Source organism: Manacus vitellinus, unplaced genomic scaffold, assembly GCF_001715985.3.
Source record: "Manacus vitellinus isolate BGI_N305 unplaced genomic scaffold, ASM171598v3 scaffold_46_pilon, whole genome shotgun sequence".
In the NCBI taxonomy this organism is placed as follows: Eukaryota; Metazoa; Chordata; class Aves; order Passeriformes; family Pipridae; genus Manacus; species Manacus vitellinus.
In genome coordinates, this window is record NW_021940578.1 from 5,013,013 (window position 1) to 5,032,305 (window position 19,293).

The window sequence follows — 19,293 nt, forward strand, 5'->3', positions numbered from 1 at the left end:
TTAGCAGTACCTCCAGCTCAGTTTTCTCTGCGCAGCCTCAGACTCGACACGTCATTCTCTGCCCCAAAAGAGCTTCCAGTATAAACAGGATAAACCATATAAACAGGATGGAGAAATAGGTACAAGGGAGGGAATGTGTTGGTGATGGCTTTTTATAGCAGGAGACCGAGCACGATGAGGTCAAGTGAGTTGCTTGGGATCACACAGGGAAATTGTGGTTAAGGGTAATTTTCTTCTCTGGTAAACTTCACTTTCTCTCAGAAGATAAAATGCCCTAAAAAATGAGCCTGGGCTCTTTGTGCTGGAGTTGAGAGCTTGTCTGTAAACCAGTTGAGGACAACTCAAAACCATTAATGAGGAATCATCACGGGGAGCCCTTGAGAGCCTGCTGGGGGACAGTTATCCCCAAAATCTGTTGTCCTGTGGTGACAGCTCTTAGACCTGTTTGGTTATGCCCACCTGCCTCCTCAGCTGGTTCCTCTAGTCATTGCCAAAACTTGTAAACCACTTCCACGAGACTGATGAAGAGTGTGACACAGTCCCCAAAACCTGGAAGAGTCTCCGCGCTCTATATTGCCTTAGTTTTTTCTGTCTGTTCCCTCCTGCTCCCTCTGTACTTTGGGCCATCCCTCCTGCTCTGGAACAACCTCAGTGTAACACTGGTGTCCCTGGGAGGAGATGATGAACAATAAACCTGTCAGTGGTCAGGTGAAAGGGCTGGGCTGGGGCTGGCAGGGAGGCAGGAAAGCGCCGCGGAGAAGCTGCCGGCTGTTGTTTTATTCATCTGTTCATTACTGAACACCAGAGCAGGAGGTGGGATGAGAGCCTGGACACCTTCCTCTGCCTGTGACCTCTGTTTTGATGGAGTTGCTGGTAAGCTCAGGGCAGCAGAGCTGTGCCTGGGCCGGATTTGCTACCGAAACACCCCTGGTAGCACGTTGGGCTGGAACAGCTAATGAAGGCCCAGGGGAGAGGGGAGGATTATCTTGGAAGGCAACTTGACCCTTTCTTAGGTGTTTACACTAATCACAGCTGAAGGTAAATGCAAACTCTGTCAGTTATTCTACGGAGGGATGTGTGGTCTCCGTTGCTGTGTAATTTCCCTAATTAAAGCCATTTGAGTGGGTTTATTATTTGGAAAAGTAAAAGAAAAATATTCCTGGCTCTCAGAACCTCCCCCTTTCCTTTTCCCTATCTTTATTATCAATAAAAAGAGAGAGAAAATGCTGTCTGGGCTTGAGGATTTCCTTCACATATGGAAAAGATTTAGAATTCTCCAGCTCCCAGCATTGGCAGCGCACAAACCTCCCCTCTTACCTCCCCCCAGCATTCCCAGTCTGCTCCCTGTATTTCCCAGCTTTACATATGCAGAAGGAATGCATGTGCTGGGGTTTTGTTTTCCTGCAGGGTTTTGGTTTTTGTTTGGTTTTGTTTTTTTTTTTCCCTTTTTATCCAATAGTAATTATTTTAGAGAGTTGAATCACGGGCACGTGAATCATCTTGCAAACAGCTTTGATATTTTTGTGCAAATTCGTTGTGCATTTGCATTTCTGTGCTTTTTTCTTTTTTTTTTTGCCTTTTTTTTTTTTAATGGTACCGACTTGGATGCTGGAGAAGTGGTGACTGCAGGGTGACTGCACCTGCTCATCTGCTTGGGTCAATTCCCGACGGGATCAGACGTCCAGAGTTTGGCTGGCAGTTAACGTGGACCGGCAAAAAGCTTTGCTTTCATGTGCATTATTTTGTTTTGTTTTGATTTTTTTTTTTTTTCCTGTGGAGCTTTTTTGCCTTGCAGCTCTCGGAGCAGAGGCCTTTTCCATTGCTGGGATCAATTAAACGCTCACCAGGGACTCTCTCTCGGCAAGGAATCTTTCCTTCTCTGGCTGACTCTGAATGTCACACCAGGGCGTTCAGCTGTTTTGACCTTGTTGCAGTAGCTCCCAGGGCAGGAAACCTTTCCTAACCCTCCCTTCCTGTCTCTCCCCCAAGTCCCATGCTCTCCGCCCGTCATTCCATCTGCGAGCTCTCCCAGGGCTCTTATGCAACACTTTGGATTTTGGAATTCGTGGCTGGGAGGACGGGGCTCCAGGGGAGAGCCACGAGGGGGTTGGATGGGTGGGGGGGGGGGAAAGAGAGATTTTATTTTGTAACTCTGCTGACCTTGTTTAGCCACCCGGAGCGGAATTTCCCCCCCAGCTCTCTGGAAGGGAAGAAACATCCCCACTGTTTTCTTTTCCATCTTTCCGACGGTCCTTGCCTTTCATGGCAAGAACGATGGGGCTTCCAGGCTTCTCCACTCGGGTAACCTGCTGCTGTCCCCAGGTTGTTGTTTTTATTATTATTTTTTTTTAATTGCAGTTCAATCTCTGGATAGTGGGTGACTTTAAATAGCGTGCTGGTCCCCCATCTGATTTTTTTCCTGGGGAAAGGAAATATGCCTGTCTGTGATTTTTTAAAAACAAAGCAACCCCCCACCCAGACAATACTTTGAGAGGCAATGAAAGCAATTAATGGTGTCAAAAGACCCTGGGAGGGTGAAGTGGTGAGTGACGGAGGGCTGGGCTGATGCAGGAGTGGCCGGGGGGAGCTCAATTGTCTGGGGGGACGGAGGGTTTATTGACTCAAACTCCAGCTGTGCTTCGTTAGCTGGAATCATAACCCACAAAATTAATCTTTAACAATGTATGAAGGGGAAGGGAGCCCTAATGCACCAGGCAGTTCTGCCATGCCCTCAACGCTCACCCCTTGGAAAGGCTTTGGAGAATTGCAGGAACGTTTTAACTTTCTTGTTACACTAATTAAAGAGAGATATTGTGTTCTCCACCCTGGATCCAAGGAGTGGGGGAAATCCTCTTGCTGTGAAAGGAGGGTGCAAGCCTGGAGAGGTTTCCCCTGAGCTGAGTCAGTGTCTGTCCTGAAGGGAAGCTCTTTGGTTGGACTCCTCTCAGGCCCTGAAGAGGTTGTTGGAGGGTTTGTTGCAGGTTTATTATTACCTGTGCCATAACTCTGCATCAGCATTTTGGCTGCCTGGCTCTTTCACCTCTGGGGAGGGTCCTGTGTTCCCCTCCCTGCTCTCAGGGGCATATTCTGTTCCTTACCACTTTCTGTCTGTCCTCCTGGACTGGGCAGCTGGCAGGCAGGCAGGCAAGCTGGCTGTGCTGGATGAGCTCTGAGCTGTATTTACTGCTCTCATCTTTCTGCTGGGGGTTCTGCCCCTGCTGGGACAGCTGCTGGCTCTGCAGCCCCAGAAAATGCTCCTTCTGACTCACTGGCCAAAACAGTCCCACTGGTTTGAAGAAGCCAACTGGCAGAGGACACCTTCCCCCTGCTCTTCTGGTGTGTAAAAATGGGGTTATTTAATGGGGAAAGGAGTGTCCCAGGTGCCTGGCTCTCACAGTATGTGACTGTTGGTTTTGGGTTGTTTTCCCACTCACAGACTCATAGAATCATGGAATGGTTTGGGTTGGAAGGAGTCTTAAAGATCATCCAGTTCCAGCCCCTGCCCTGGGCAGGGACACCTTCCACTGGACCAAGTTGTTCCAAGCCCTGTCCAATCTGGCCTTGGACACTTCCAGGGATGGGGCAGCCACAGCTTCTCTGGGCAACCTGTGCCAGGGCCTTCCCACCCTCACAGGGAAGGATTTCTTCCTAATCTCTAATCTAAACCTACTTTCAGTTTGAACCTGTTCCCCCTTGTCTTGTCTCTCCAGGCCCTTGTAAATAGTCTCTCTCCACCTGTTTTGTAGTCTCCCTTCATCAGACATCCCAATGAGTCTCAACCAACTGGGAGGCAGTTTATTTTTTAAAAATGCTCAAACCTTTATACAGGGTTCAGGGCCAGCATCCCACGGCTGTGTGAGATCAGTGCAGTGACACTGCCACCCATACATGAGCTTTTTAAATGCGAGATTATGAGGTTTACACCGAATACCTGTAAATCCTAACGTACCTCCCCACATCTGCTGATGCCACTGCAGCCTCTGAGTGTGTTCTTGCTCAGTGCAGACCTTACTACCTGCTGCCACTCACCCCTGGTACTTGATAACCCTGAATTGGAGTCACTGTAGGTGTCTCAACCCACTGCTCACCTCTGCAGGTGCATTGCTGTTCTGTAATCTATCTGCACAACTGAAAAAAAAACTTCAGCAAAACCCAGGAAAGATTCCTTAGTGTGTTTTGGAGTGTGTTTTTTGTTTTGTTTGCAGCTTGGACCAGCGCCCTTTGAAGTCAATGGAAAGGCAATTGATTGCAGCAGGTTCTGGGCCAGGCTTCTGGCTACCTTTGTGCTTAATTTAAAAGTAATGTGTATCTACTGCTGAATGCCTCTAAACAGATTAAGAAAGTGCAATTGATTCAAAACTGACTATAGATGAATATAAAAGGCAAAATTGATTGGCTCAGTCTATTTTAATTTTCTGCGAGCTGAGAGACGCAGTAAATAAATAAACAAAAGCACCCCAAACCTGATGGCAAAAAAAAAAATGCAAAGTACAGAGTAAACAGAACTTAAAAAAAATAAATGCATTGCTGAGGCTGGAATGTTGGAGCTTACAGGGACACTGGAACCACTCTGGTTCTATTGTTGTCCTACAAAAGCAGGGCAGGTCACCTGTGACCAGAGGTCGCTGCAGGTGCAAATTCTCTTCCTCCATTCACGCTCATTTATTTGCCTTTTAAGGGAAGATGTGTTAGGTGTTACCTCTATAGGTACATCTGCAATATCTGTATGTTATGTATGTGTGCATGTGCAGCAGCTTTAGGTGTAAGGTGTAAGAAAGGCAAAGAAAAAGCACCCTGAGGAGCAGGGGAAGGGGTGACCTGTGCTGAGCCTGGGGGCTGTTTCCGTGGGCTCAGTGCCTCCCTGTTTGCTGCACTCTCACTCTGCTCGGGGCTGACGAGTCCCTGGGCAGTCACTGAGACCTGCTAACTGCTCCGAGGTGCCATAATGGCCATAAAATGATTTTTAGTGTCTGATCTGTGCCGTTCTCTTTAGCCCGCGAAGCCGCAGCAGAGAGTGATTTCCAATTATTCTGGAGCGGAAATTTGCACCCCCCTCCCTCCCCGTCCCCTTTAATTGCAGCTCCTGAAAAACACAGAAAGCTTTGGGTGGTGAGGCTCATGCTGGTCCATGACAGAAATCTGGTGCAAATACTGCCCTTCCTTGCTTTTCCTTTCCATCCCCTCGCTTTCCCCTCTCTCTCCTCACCTCCCTGCTGTCCTTCTGGCTCCGAGTGAGCTCGTGCTCCCGAGGTGACTTTGGGCAGAGAGTGAACTTGGTGCACAGTCTCTGTTTGCACTGGAGCAGGAGAGGGGCAGGGGTGGAAATGCACCTCCCACATGAGGGTTGGAGACACACACACAGTGTATAAAGTGCGTGTCTCTCTCCTTGTGGACGTGTTTTCCCGTTTTTGTGCCAGCTTGGCCCACTGCTCTGCTCTCCCTTGGGTGTCTGCTGTTCACAGACAGCTGCATTCTTGGCTTGGACCTGCATCAGGGTGGGAAAGCTCTAACGTGGCTCCTTGGGGTGATGCCTTCCAGATGGATTTAGCTAATTATCACAGCGATTAGGACTCCCCTTAATGAGCACAACTGGAATTTATTGACAGAAGTAAACAAGTTTTTTGTTTTGTATTTGTGGAAGGTCCTTAATTTATTTAATTAAAAAAAGCACGGGCTCTTCCATCATTTAGTGTTCCTGGTTCTCCCCTGCAGAGAGCCTGACTGGCTTTCCCAGGACCTTTGTGTTTTGCCAGGTTTACTTGGAAAGTTGGAATCGATGTTTCAGAGGAGCTGTTATTAATTCAGTGTTAACTCTGCACTTATTCAGCCTGTTCCACACACCTTTCTTCCTGTACAAAGCACGTGCACAGGACTGTGCTTCCCTTCCCCCTGCTGTGGTTCCCATCTCAGTTTCACCATTTTGTTTGCTAAAATTTTAGATTCTGGGATGGGTTGTGGGGGGGAAATGACACCACAATCTCCCTGGGTTTCCAGTGTACATCTTCCACTGGGAAGAGCTCATGTTATGGCTCTTGTCTTGGTCAGTCACAGATGGAGCCAAACAATCCTAAAAACCTCTTCTGTCCCAGTGAGAGCTAAAGCCCAGCACAGTCTGGCTTAGGCTGCACTGGGTTTGTGTCTTCTTGTGGATCAGGCACAGAGGCTGCAGGGACAGGGTGATCTGTGATACATCTCACTTCTTGAAGAGAGGAGGAGGTTGGGACCAGGGTCATGCTGTGCCAGGTTCTGTAAATGTGAGGAAAAAGGCCTCCTGGGAGTTCTCCTCCTGCATAGCTGTGCCATGTCAGCAGTGAGCTGGTGAGGGAGGAGCACTGAGGGACATCTCTGCAAGGCTCAGTCCATCTCCACATGCAGAGGAGCAGTGGGAAGTAGCCTCAGTAATTCAGGTTGAAGTTGCTGTGGACTGTTCCGTGGTGTGAGAGGAACCTGCTGCTGGCTGGCACAGGCAGTTTTCCCCCTTTACAGTCAGAAGTGCTCTGGATTATCTGGATCATGGCTTCCCTGGGCTACTGGCAGAGGTTTAATTGAACTTACTCCACTGTGTTAATGTGCAGTGTTTGGTAGGAAATACCCTGGAGAGAAAGATTGGTGCCATCTCCCTTTCCTATTGATGTGGATCAGACACAAGCTAGGAATGAAGAGGTGGGAGAGGCTGGAAGGGCATGACTTGATTAGAACTGGAAGAATTAGATACAGCTGTGCCTTTGCTGCAAAGCCTCTTGCAAAGTGAGCAGAGGGACTGACAGTGGGACTGACAGTGCTGCCTTCTCAGGGCAGCTCTTTGAGAGGAGCTCCTTGGGTTTGAGTTTCCTGACCAAGTCCTTTGTTTTCTTCTCTCCTCCTCTTACCCTTTCCCATTGCAACTACTTCCAGAACCGGGGCCGCCTGGCAGAGAAGAGGACGATCCCTTTACCTCCCACCAGGATCCCCAAGAAAGAGCTCACCTCCATTTTCTCACACAGCGACGACAGCGAAGAGAGCGACAAGAGCAATGGTCAGCACCCCGAAGTAAAGCAGGAGGAGGATCTCCACATCAGTATCATGAAAAGAAGGTACTTTTTCCTGCCAGGGAGTGCTGAAGTGCAGGAGCAAAGGCACAGAGAACTGGGCAGCAGGTGACCAGCCTTTGTGAGCCCTGTGGAGTGACCCCCAGGGCCTGAAATCAGAGTGCAAATGCCACATTATAGCTCAGAAAGAGTAGTTGGGTCTTTTTTTTTCCTCTTTACTCACCCCTGTTTGGGGTGAGTAGGGCTCTTGTGTGGCCTAATGTTTGCCCTCAAGCCTCTGGATTTGCAGGCTGTAAATTGTGTTTCACTCTCTGTGCCTTTGTGGCCAAAGAACTGCATGACCAAAAACTCGTCTGTGGGCTTATACAGAGCTGTCTGAAAGCACACAGTGGTGCATGGGTCCAAAATCCTGCCTTTTGCTTCCAATTGTCCCCAAATTCAGATGTAACATAAACTGGATAATTCAAGGTTGGGGAGCAAAGTTTGGGAAGGAGGTGTGGAGCAGCAGTGTGTGGTATTTTATGTCCTGAAGTACAAGTGTCAAAGAGCATCCTGAGAACCTCTGTAGTAGTGATGTAGAAGTGATGAAGTTGCAGCAGGAAAGAGTAACCCAGGTGAGGGCTCACCTCAGTGTTTACATGCTTTGATCCTGTTTTTCCCAGTACCACTCACATTTCTCCTGGAATTGTGCAGCATTAGAGGAGGAGGAGAAGGGATTGTTTTAAGTTATATTATGGTAACTGTCCCTTGGGCTCTCATGTGTGGTCTGAGTGCCCACAATATTCAGCTGCAGAATTCTGGGTTCTCTCATCCCTCTGAAAAAAATAGGAAGTTCAGAAAAGCTGTAACTACAGGAAAATAGATACCTAAAGGCACTGTGCCTCAGCCTCCCATGCATATCATTGCCACTCATCTTGATTGTCATCTCCCTCTGATGCATAAAATCACTCAGATTCTAAGACAAGCCCTATAAAAACAGAGGAGTGGGAACTGAAGGCATGTAATTGCTTTCCTTATGTTTTATGTGTTTCTTGCCTCTGAGAAGATAAGCTATTTCCCCCTTACCTTCCAACAGATGCTGGTACACATTCAGCAACCAAGAGCTTGGGAGTAGGGAGAAAACAGCAGAAAAACAACAAAACCAGCAACCAGCTCTTCCCATAAAACCCTCCTGTAATTAAAGCCTGGGTTTATCATTGCAGCTGTCCAACAGCCACGTTCCAGGGTTATCTCTTGGAAATGGAAGGGTGTTTGGGGAATGCATCTGTGCTGTGTGTGTGCACAGGAGCCACTGAGGAGAGGAAACCCTCCTAATCAGTTTTGGTAAACTGCCCTTCTTCTCCTGCCCCCTTTAATTATGCTTTTAATGCTGCGAAATTATAGTGCTAGATTGTCTCATTAGGAGGGAGAACAACATGATAACTGTATAATTGATATGCTGGGCCCCCCAAATATAAAGTGCTCTTATCTTAAATCTTTAATTACTGTAATTGCTTTGCCTTGCTTATTAGGAAATGAAGGAAAAATACTTAGTGGTTATTAGGCAGTGGTCCCCCAGCCTGGTATTGCCCTGCTCTCCAGTAGTTCTCAATCAGTTTGTCTGAAGGTCTCTTGTTTAAGCTTTGTCTTGTTTCCTCAGAGGAGGACAGGATTCTTACCAAGTAGATTAGGCTCTTAATTGCTTTTGTACAGTTGCTCTCCTTTTTGTTTTCCTGGGAGCTCTGATGCAGTGTGTGTGGGGGGGGCAAAGCTGGAATAGCTGGAGCAAACAGGGCAGGCAGCATTCCTGATGAACACAGGAAGAAGAGGAGAAAAGAAATTCAGTGCTTGGTGCCCAGGCAGGGAACATCCACTGCTCCAATCCTCCAGTCCTTCCAAGCATTTTGTCCCTTGGAAATGGGTCCCCCTGTCCCAAAGAGGGGGAGGATTGGCCGTTTCCAGCTGTTCCAGAGCCATGAATGGGAAGCTTGGCCCAACTCCTGCTCAGCCCTGCTGGAAGGAGCAGGCTCTGGCTGTGATCCCAGTGTCATTAGCAGGCAGGGAGTGAGGTGGAAGGTGGGATGGGGCTGGCTCTGGAGACACAGCCCAGCATAAAGGCGAGACAGCTCAGACACGACAGCTGGGACCCGGCAGAGACAGTGCCCCATCTGCTTTCTGCTTTAATTCACCTGTTGTGTCCTCCCTGATGGGCATGGATTGGGCTGAGGGTTTATTGTCCCCCACTGAGAGGAAGAAATAGGTTAAACTGTGATAGGAAAACAAGGTCAGGGCCTGAGCAAACCTGTGCTTCCCTCTTTTGCACCCCTGGCTGGCCCCCCGTGTGCCCGTGCCATCATAAACACCTGCCTCACTGCTTTCAACATTGGTGCCTTTTCTGCTTTCTCCTGCTCCCAGTTTCATCTGTGTTGACTGTTTTTCCTTCCCCTGCTGGCACGAGGGAATGCTTTCTGTTACTCTGAGGTCTGAAGAAAAGACTCTGGGGATTAGGAAAGGACTTGCAAAGTTTGGTTTCTTGGCCGATCCCTCACCTTCGCCTTTGACACCGATTTCCTCTGTGATCTTGCCCGTGGTGGTGGCCTTCAGAGGAGATCTGGGGCAGAGGAAACCTGCCTTGGCAGGTTCTTGCAGTCCTAGAAAGGAGCAGAGACCTGTAGCTCCCACTGAAGTCAGTGCATTCAGTGGATGCCAAATGATTTCACAACCACGTCCTTCCAAAACCGTGTCACCGTGCTGACACAGACTCCAGGCACTCAGCTCCAAGGGTTATTGGGACAATGTTGCAGAGGAAAAATCCTCTTTCTTCCTATCAGATTTCAGCTTCCTGAAGATCTTGCTCTCTTACAACACTGCCTACATGCAATAGTAGCATTGTCTAAACTCCCATGGTTTGGTTAAGCTTTCCTGACTCCCTGGTGAGGATGTTTGTCTGGCTGGGAACATCATTTTTCCTTTGAGGAAAAAGAATGGTGCCAATATTGGGCATTTCTGTACCAATGTCAACCTGTACAGTTATTTTAGCCAAAATAATACTGGCATAGCTGCACTGCTACAAGGACTATGTAGGGCAGAATTCAGGCAGAAAGAGGCAAAAAAAACCTTTGCCTTTTTCCTTTCTCACAGGCAGTTAACTAAGCTGCCTCTCCCCAGCAAGCTGAACTAAAAGTTAGGCCAGTCTTCTCTTTTTTTACCCATCTCTGGGCTATCCTAGACACCAAATAAGACATGCAGAGAAGTGGTAGAACCACCATCTCTGGGAGCGTTCAAAAAACGTGTGGATGTGGCACTTGGGGACAGGGATTAGTGGAGAACACAGTGCTGGGTGAGAGGTTGGGCTTGGTGATAACAGAGGGGCTTTTCCAACCTTAATGATTCCCAGATTCTGAGTTGGAGGCTGCAGATTCCATTGCCCTGCAACAGTTTGGAGAGCATTAACTTCCTTACACTCGCAGGGAGGTTCCAACCAGCACTGATAAATGCATTACCTCAGCTCGGGAGCTTTTCCACCCTGAGGTGAAAACTGCCTTCAAGGATATTATGTTATCCCAAGAAACACCAGGGAGATGAAAGCCAGTGCAGCCAGAGAATAAGGCTCAGCTTTAACAGTAAAGATCCTCACATGCTGTTGGATTTAAGCCCAGCATTGTCTTGTGGGTGCATGAATTTAATTTCTATTTTAAAGACTGGCCTCTTTCATTAGTGTGGGAGGGGAGGGAAAGAGAAGAGGAGAAATGCAATCAGAGCATCTGAGATTTAACAGGGTGGGTTAGGAGCAGCTTTGTCTAAGTCCCCAGCAAAATGTGATGGTGTGGCTAAGAATAAGAACCAGTAATGCTTAAACACCTGTTAAAATGGTGAAAGTTTTTGACCTGACCTGTCTCTGAAGGAGCCCTTGTGGGATATCAGTGAACACATACAGGGGGCTGAGGAATGGGCAGGAGAGGTGCAAATGGATACATGTGGCAAAACTGCCTTTGAAATTCTTTTACTCAAAAAAAAAAAAACACAGAGAGAATTGGGAGCAAAAGTAGTAGCAGATTGTACAATGAGAGCACACAACGGGCTGGGTTCCTCGCCAAATAATGAACTGAGATAAAAGCCATTTTGAGGAGAAATAACAAAAGCTGTCCTGTAACAGGGTGTCTGTGCAACGAGAAGCAGATTTCTGGAGAACCTCATCCTGCCCTACAAGTCCTTCATCCTGTTTTTAGGTCACTTCCCCCCCACCCCCTTCTCTGGCTGTGTCAGCAGTATGACCCCAGTGTCTGACACCTGGCTGGGATTAGAGTTATTTCAAACCAGGGAAGAGCATTTGGAGGGAAGGTGCTTACAGAAGGAATGGTGGGACACTGTCTCCTTGCCCCTGTCCACACAGGAACGTTGGATGGAGCCCAGACAGGATGAGCTGCCCTCCCCTCACCTCTCTGAACAGCTTTCCAGCCTTCCCCTCGCTCAGCACCCATTTTCTAATAGGGAAATTACTGACCTCCCTGAAGCCTTAATGGCTGGCACTGTCAGCCTTCCCTCTGCCTGCCTTCCTAAGTGGAAAGCTATTTCCTACCTCCCAGAAGGCTGCTGCTCTCTGACTCCCTAATTGATTGAAGATCAGACCCGAGCACCCCCCATTATGTTTGTCTCATGCACCTGCTTGTGATTCAGAGCCACGAGGTCCCAGTGCCTTCCCAGCTGATGTGCACAGAGCTGCCTGCCTTCTCTCGCTTGGCCTCTTCCCAAGCTGCTCCCCAGCAGCCTAGGGATGAGAGCTGTGTGACATCCCTGCTCCCTTTGGAGCTCAGTCTCGTGGCAGGATGTGCCACACCACGCTGCTCCTCGCCTGGGCTGAGCTGACAGGGCTCTGCCAGGCACTGCACAACTGGAGAGAGACGTGACAGAGCAGGGCTCTGGGCTCCAGCGGGACTCAGGCTCTCAGATCAGACTTGACAAGCCCTTCTCCTAATTGCCAGGACTCGAGAAGAGGGAGGCAGGGCCCCTCTTGTGGCTGGAGACACATTTTGCTGCTTTATGATACTTCTTCACAGCTCTCACTGGTTTTATTCTGTCAGTCCCCTCTTCCTCCCTCTGCAGCTCTTTATTTTCTCTTCTCCTTTCTCTTTCCTCCCTCCTTCCCTTTCCCTCTTCCCCTCTGAACCATGCACCACTTAACAACAGTCACCATATTCAATAAATATATTAAAGATCCCTCTGGGAAGCAAAGGCTGGACTTGGTCCAGAGTGCCAGGAAGCATGTCACTGACCTAATGAGGACATGGACTTGAGGGGGAAGAGAGAGAGAAAATGGCTACTCACTTCTCAGGGATGCTTCAGGATAAAATATAATAAACAGCAAGAAATCTCTCCTGTCTTAGGAGGGAGATAAAAGACCTGCAAGAAAGGTGAAGTGTAAGAGTGAAAGGAAATGAAACCTTGACCCACAAGTGCTCTTGGCTGCTCTCCATGTCTCCCTGTATCTGACATCAGTTCCATGGTGGAGAATAACCCAGATGCCCCAAGTCCAAGTTCTTGCTGTAATAGGGCCATTCTTCCAGCCATGGGTGAGGTTTCCTGAACTCCTGCTCATTGCCTGCACGAGCTTCTTAATGGTGGTGGCTGCCTGAAAATAGCCTGACATGGATAGAGGGAGACTCTGGAAGCTGAGACAGTGATAATTGTGAAGAGCAGGGAGGAGAGAGGGGCCAGCTCTGTCCATCTGACCCAGCATCCAGCAGAATGGCACCTGCAGGTCCATCTTCCCAAGCTGCTTCCCTGCAGCCCTGTGAATTCTGTGTTTCCATGCCCGGTGGTGGCACCCAGGGCATGTTGAATTCCCAGCCATCCTGGGGGTGTTGGGCTGTGCCCATTGTACAGAAATTCCTTAGTTCTCCCTTTTACCAGCACTGTCCCTTCAGGTCAGACTTCTAAACCAGAGGATGTGGGAAAACCTTGTCAATATTTTTCTCTTCTCTGTGGCCTAGAAAATTGAGAGGTTCGGACAAACTCCATCCAAAGGAAGTGTTGGCCTTATAATTAAGGGGGGGTAGGAAGGGACAGTTGTGGGTAAGAGCTGATGCTGTAATGGGTTTTTCTGGCAGTAATGACCTGTTCCTGTAGCTGGGTGCTGCCCAGTGTTCCCCACGCTCCATAGGATGTGTCTGGGTCCCTGGATTCCTGCAGTGTGTACCTGGGACAGCACAGGGAGCAGGTTGGCCATAGTGCAGGAGCTCAGCTGGGAATGAGAGTGACAGGATGTTAGGGAGACACCTGACTCACTCCTGGCCCCTTCCCCGGTGTTGAAATCTTGCAGGGACCGCTGGAGTAAAAGAGAAATGACAGGGAAGGAAACAACTTAAAAATTAAAAACTATCCCAGCTGCTCTCCATTATTTTGCCAGCTCTGCCACTTGCTTTTCTGGGCTGGATTCTCATTGCAGTCGAGGCTCCAGAGATGCCTTGAATAGCCTCAGACCTTCCTGTTAGTATTTTTTGTGTTTAATTCTTTGCCCAAGCCAAACCCTGACATTCCAGCCCCTCCTGAAGCAGCAGGTAGTGAATTCCCCATCGGGCCCCCCTCTCTGCTGACCAGGCTCTGCAGGGAGCTGGTTCTGTGGGACCCATTTGGTCATTTTTATGGAACACTTAACTGACCATACCATGTCCAAGCCTTCAGGTGGGTGAGGAGTTGGGAGAGAAGCAGCACCTGCAGCACCTTCACTTGCCCGACTGTGGATTTTATTTCTTCCCCTCCTCCTTTTCTGTTATTAATTCATAAGGGACTGGCTCCTGCTCACCACTCTTCATACAACCCAAGGATAGGCCTGTGTAGGCAATACTTTGCAAATTATTAGTAATTTGATTTCAATTGGATGAATAACCTGTTCAAACAAGATGTACATTAGGCTCAGAAATCTAATTGGTGATAACGGCCCAGCTCAGTGGAACGAGTGTCGGTTCTGCTCCCTATCCCTCCCTCCGTCCCCCCTCCCCCCCAAAAAAAGATAATGAGAATTTAATTTCATTCTCACCTATTCATTTGTCTAAATGTGAGTGTTTAATTATCCATCTCAGCAGACGGATGTTTCGGCCTCGCTGTGGATCCCGAGCAGTTCCTTTGGGATGAGCTTTTCCCTCCTCCTTCTCTCACAAAGTGCTCTTTGGGCTTTGAAGTCGAGCTGAGCTGAGTCTCACCGTGAGACAAGGCCTTCCCCTGACCCTTGGGATCACTGCAGGAGCTGCACAGACCATGGGAATTTATGTTTTATGGAAGGCTGAGATCATTTCACCCTCCAGCCTTGTGCCCCCTTTGGCAGTGCCATGGCTGGGAGGTACCTGCATCAGCTTACCTGGAGAGTCCAAATACGTCCCAGAGTCTGACCAAACTTCAGTTCATGGAAGTTTTACTCAGTGTCCCACTTTGACCTTTCCTTTCCAGAAAGTTTTCAAACATTTTCTGAATTTTAACTTGGAAGAGCAACTGTTCCTGCTTTAAACTCAGGAGCTGGGAAGAGCCTGCTCCATTTCTGTTCGCAAATGAAATGCTGGGAAGGTGGAAATCTGGGATAGATTTCCTAGACTGGTATATAAGAGGAAGAAGAATAGGAAAAACCAGGCTCACGTGGCACTGCTAAGTGGAGTTCTGAGAATGGCTTTATTGGTGGACGTTAATATCTAGAAAAAGAACTGTTCACCCCTAAAAGAATAACCAGACTCCTTTCTGAGTCAGACCTGCAGGAAGAGCACAAAAGCTTTGCCATCACATTAGTAAAACTGGCAGCAGCCAGCATGTCTTGGATGTGAAATTATTTCCGTGCTAAGAGTTGTTCTCAGGTAATTTCAGGACTGGGCTGGAGCGGGAAAGCACTTAAACAGGCACTCAAACCTGAGTGGAGCCCCATCGACTTCTCTGGTCATGGTGAAGTGTTTTCTGGCCCAATTCACAGCCCATTCAGGCCGGGGGAAGGACTCTCTCTAACTCCAGCAGGTTTTAGGTGAGGCTCCTCCTGCTGCCAGATGCTCCACAGCCACACACCGCTGCTTTTTCTGCTGGGGGCAGAGGCAGGAGTTGCTGCAGGGCTACACAAAATGTGCAGAAAGTGCCTTTGGTTTCTGCTGCTCGTGAATATCTGCGGCCCTTTGGGAACCTGCATCTGCAGGAGGTGATTTATCTGCCCAGCCAGGACCCAGCACGTTCCCTGGCAGGCTCTGGGAGCCGTGGGAGCGGGTTTGGGCGAGGATATGGACTCCAGCTTGCCAGGCTGGTCTCAGATGGCTGGGGTTGTCATCAATCACCGTGAGGTGGAGACACAGTGGTGGTCACAGACCATCCCCTGAGCCAGGGGAGATCAGTGCTCCCTGCTTTTGAGAGGAGACACCAGACCACAGAAGGTCAAGCGTCGGCCTTTTCCCTCTGGGTTGGGGTGGATGCTGTCTTAGTAGCAAAGGGAAAAAAAAAAAAAATCCATCAAAAAACCAAGCCCCTTGGCTGCTCTGTTCATCTGGAATCTGCTATTGCTGCTTGTCAGCAGGCAGAGTGACAGAGTACGTGGAATTAATTTCCGAGGTGGGAAATTGCTAATAATTTATTTACAGCCGGGGCGGGGGCAGAGGAGGGGACACAGCACAGACAGATTTGGGTTTTCTTCGTAAAATGTCAACGCTGAGCTCGTTCTGCTTCCTCTGAATGTGACCTGGGAGTTGAGATGACATCCTGCAGTCCCTGCACCTCTTGCATGCAGCGAGGGGAAGGTCTGTGGGTGCTGTACAGCTCCCCCGGGGGTCCTACCAGCTGTGGGGTTGGGTTTGGGGGGCCATGGGTGGGTTGTTGTGGTGGAGCAGATCTTTTTAAGTAGCAAGAGATGCAGCATTGAGCCCGTGCCACTGACCTCTCTGTTTGTTTGTTTGTTTGTTGACAGGATACACACCCACTGGGATTTAAACATCTCCTTCCGAGAGACCTCTTGCAGGTACCATTTTGGGGCACCCTCTTTGTATGGTAGGCTAAGAGTTTATGATTTGGTTACTGGCATATGGATGCTGGGAGATGTGAATGAACATTTCTGTCAGTGCTGTGGGTTTGTTTTTTTTCTTCCTCCCTTTGTTCCTCATTCTCCCCTTACCACCTCCGCTCTCTTTTGTTTTTATTTTGGGGAAAGTTGTGGGGGGAAACAAGTCTCTTTTGTGTTGGAAGAGAGGACTGATGGGACTTGTAAAGAAAACCCATTATTAGTTTTGATGTGTTTACTCTGGTCCTGAGAAGGTGGAAATTCATAAATGGAAGGTAACCAATTGCAAACATGAATATTCCTTTGTGACCTCTGGGTCAGTTGATGTCCTGAGCAGGGTGCATTATCTTTACGTGTTGCCAGCAGTCCTAAACTTTTCTAATCCTTTAAAAATACAGCTGCAGAAATTTTGCACTGGGGAAAAAAAGCAAGCTGGAATTTTGAAATGTCTCTTTTACGCTGGATTGCCAGATCAGAGTGCAGCAGCTGAGCCTGGCAGGCACTGCCTGTTTTCTAGAACAAGAAAAATTAACCTGTAGAGCCGTGAAACTTCTTGGGGAGCAGGGAACTGAAGGAGGTGGAGGGTGCAGGACAGTCCAGAGTCTGGTTCTGTGTGTGCTTCAGACACATGTGGGTACTGAAGAAATCAGAAGCTGCTCCACTGGACTGCAAAGAGCAATCCACTAATAACTTTTTGTTCTGCTAAAAGTAGTTTTGGATGCTTTTGTGCAAACTTCCTGTTCAGTAAGAGACTGAAAAAAAGGTATGAAAATACTACTACTACAGCTGCTAGTGGACTAGAGGACCATTTGCAGCCTAACCTGTGCTCCTGGAGAGACAAGTTCCATCTCTTTAGCTGAGCACTGGAGTATGAATTAGGCCCAGTGAAGGTTGTGGGGGGAGAAGGGTGGGAAATCCATATGGATCATACTCCAGCAGGGAACAGTGGGGGCAGAGGTGCTCACTGGTATTAAACTAAGCACAGGCTTTGGCCCTGAAGCATAAACCCTCATAATTCCTCAAATTTACAACGTTAAGAGTGCAAAGCCCACCCTGCCAGGGAGCTCCCAGAGCCAGTCCAGCAGGCCCAGCTCACCCAGCACTCATGAAAAGCAGCCCAGGTTTGGGAGTGGCAGCCTTTGGAATAAAATCCTTGGTTTGCTGCTATGAGCTTTTGGGACTCTCAAATACAAAAGGATGGATTCCTTCCAGGCAGACCCTTTCATGATGCATTTCAGCCCAGAGCAGGGTTTTATGGCTGAGTTATAAACTCCTAAAAGGCAGGTTTGGAATGGAAGTGCTGACAACAGCCTTAATTAATGGCCATGTGAGCAATGATTCTGCACAATGGCAACTGAGGGTGCCAACACCTTTGGAAATTAGAATCTCTACCTTAAAAAAAAAATTAAAAAAAAAAATTGAATTTGCAGAGCACAGAATAAAATAATGGTCTGATTTTTATGTCAAGTACACTTCTTGGGCTTCCTCAACTGAACTGTTGGTTCCCTTGCAGTTCAGCTCTCTCCTGCAAGAAACATCAGTAATTCCTCTTGGGAAGAGAAGTTTTGTGGTTTTGCAGATTGAATGGTTAGTCCAGCTATCAAAAACTAGTTCAGGAGAAAAACAACCCATGTCATGCTGCGTGACAAAAGAAGTAATTTGTGTTTGTGTGTCAGCAAGGAAGGAGGTTTTATGTATTTAAGTGACCTAAATTGCCACATGGCCCTGTGAAACATCTCAAATCCATCTAAAATCCATCATGGGAGGGCAAAAAGGTTTAGCTGACCTTTGTTCTCAGTGACCTGCGTGGCTCAGCACATGGGTCATCCCAAACCCCTGCCAGGGAATCGTTCCAAACCCCTGCAGGAGTGCAGAGCAGCCACCACGCTGCCTTAAATCCAGCAGGGCTGAGAGCTGCCCCCTTAATTCACCTGCCTCTTTGTCCTGAGTTTGTCTTTGATCTTCCTTTCAAGTTGTCAGAGGATACCTGGATTCATTGGATTTAGCCACCTTAGAGTTGCTGTATGCATTGCCCCTGGATAAAAGGACATTTAACTGGGGACAAATCATTCTATACACAAAGAAGCAAAGGCTCAGGATAGGGGAATTGTCCTGAAAGGGGAGATTGGGATCTCTCTGTGTCTTGCCAGGTGCTTTGCTCCCTTCCATTTTAAGCTTTGAAGTTAATACAGGTTTGAGTTGATGTTTACAGCTCATTTTTCTTCAGAATTTCCTGTCCAAGGTATGGACATACTGTTCCTGGAATAATTTGCTGAAATATGGTGAAGTTGGTCAGTGAGTGATGCCCTTCTTTTATTTCAAGACGAGCCCGTCCAATTTTAAAGCAGTAAACACGAGGTTAAAACCTGGTCTCTGCCACAGCAGAGGGATTACCTCGCTGAGGGGGAGGCACCTCATGGAAATAAACCGTGGAATAAAAAGGAATTCTGAGGAGGAAAAGGATTTTCTTGCTAGTTGTTGCTACTTGGTGTTTTGAGGGAGCTGCAGGGAGGTGAGTGAGGAGCAGATAAAAGGCCATGTGTGTTAATCCCACGTCCTGGTGCAGCTCAGGGTGGAATAAATGCTTTGCCCACCTGAGAATTTCAAGGCACTGCCGGAGCAATTAAAGCCATCCCCGTTTCCAAGGAAGTCAAGGGATGTTTGTGCTGCCCATGTAGGAAAGGAGATGGTGTGTAATTTGGTTAGAGCTGCATTGCAAAGGCAAGGAGCAGAGCAGAGAGCTGAGGAGGCATCAAGGTGTTCAGCACATGCTTTGGCTTTTTTGGCTGCACAGTGAGGAAGCTCTGACAAAACACCCAAGGGAACCTTTCTGCCTCCAAAGTCCTGCACTGGTGCAGGTGTAAAACAGTGTCTCTGTTTTACAAGGGAGTCTCTGCACTGCCACATGACCAAAAAGCTTCTGGAGGGTACATTTTCAAGCTTCCTGGGCCCTCCAGGGGATAGTTTTATCCAGGTATCTGCCACGTGAAGGCTGCACAAGGAGCTGGAAGGGAAACAAAGGCACCATTTGCCCAGAGCAAATAAAATGCATTTAACAACTAGAATTTAAACAAGAGATTACAGTGGTGTGTACCCAGCCCTTCTGGAGGGACATAAATGTATTAGGATGTATTTTAGACAGGCAGACATTTGGTCAAGAGTCTTGAGTTCCATGTTTAAATCTGACTGGAACATTCTTTTTGGGCCTTTCCACGTTGATGTAATTTAGGCATAAACACTTACTCAGGCAGAACTGGGTTTAAACAGCAGTGC

At 48.2% G+C, this 19,293-nt stretch overlaps 1 protein-coding gene across 1 annotated transcript in view; it reads left to right on the forward strand.

Annotated features, from left to right (window-relative positions):
- The window catches only part of SAMD11 (sterile alpha motif domain containing 11), a 112,737-nt gene that overhangs the window by 25,184 nt on the left and 68,260 nt on the right, over window positions 1-19,293 (forward strand). Inside the window, 2 exon segments of the mRNA XM_018079345.3 lie at window positions 6,895-7,073; window positions 15,931-15,981. Coding sequence (XP_017934834.2) covers window positions 6,895-7,073; window positions 15,931-15,981 — 230 coding nt within the window.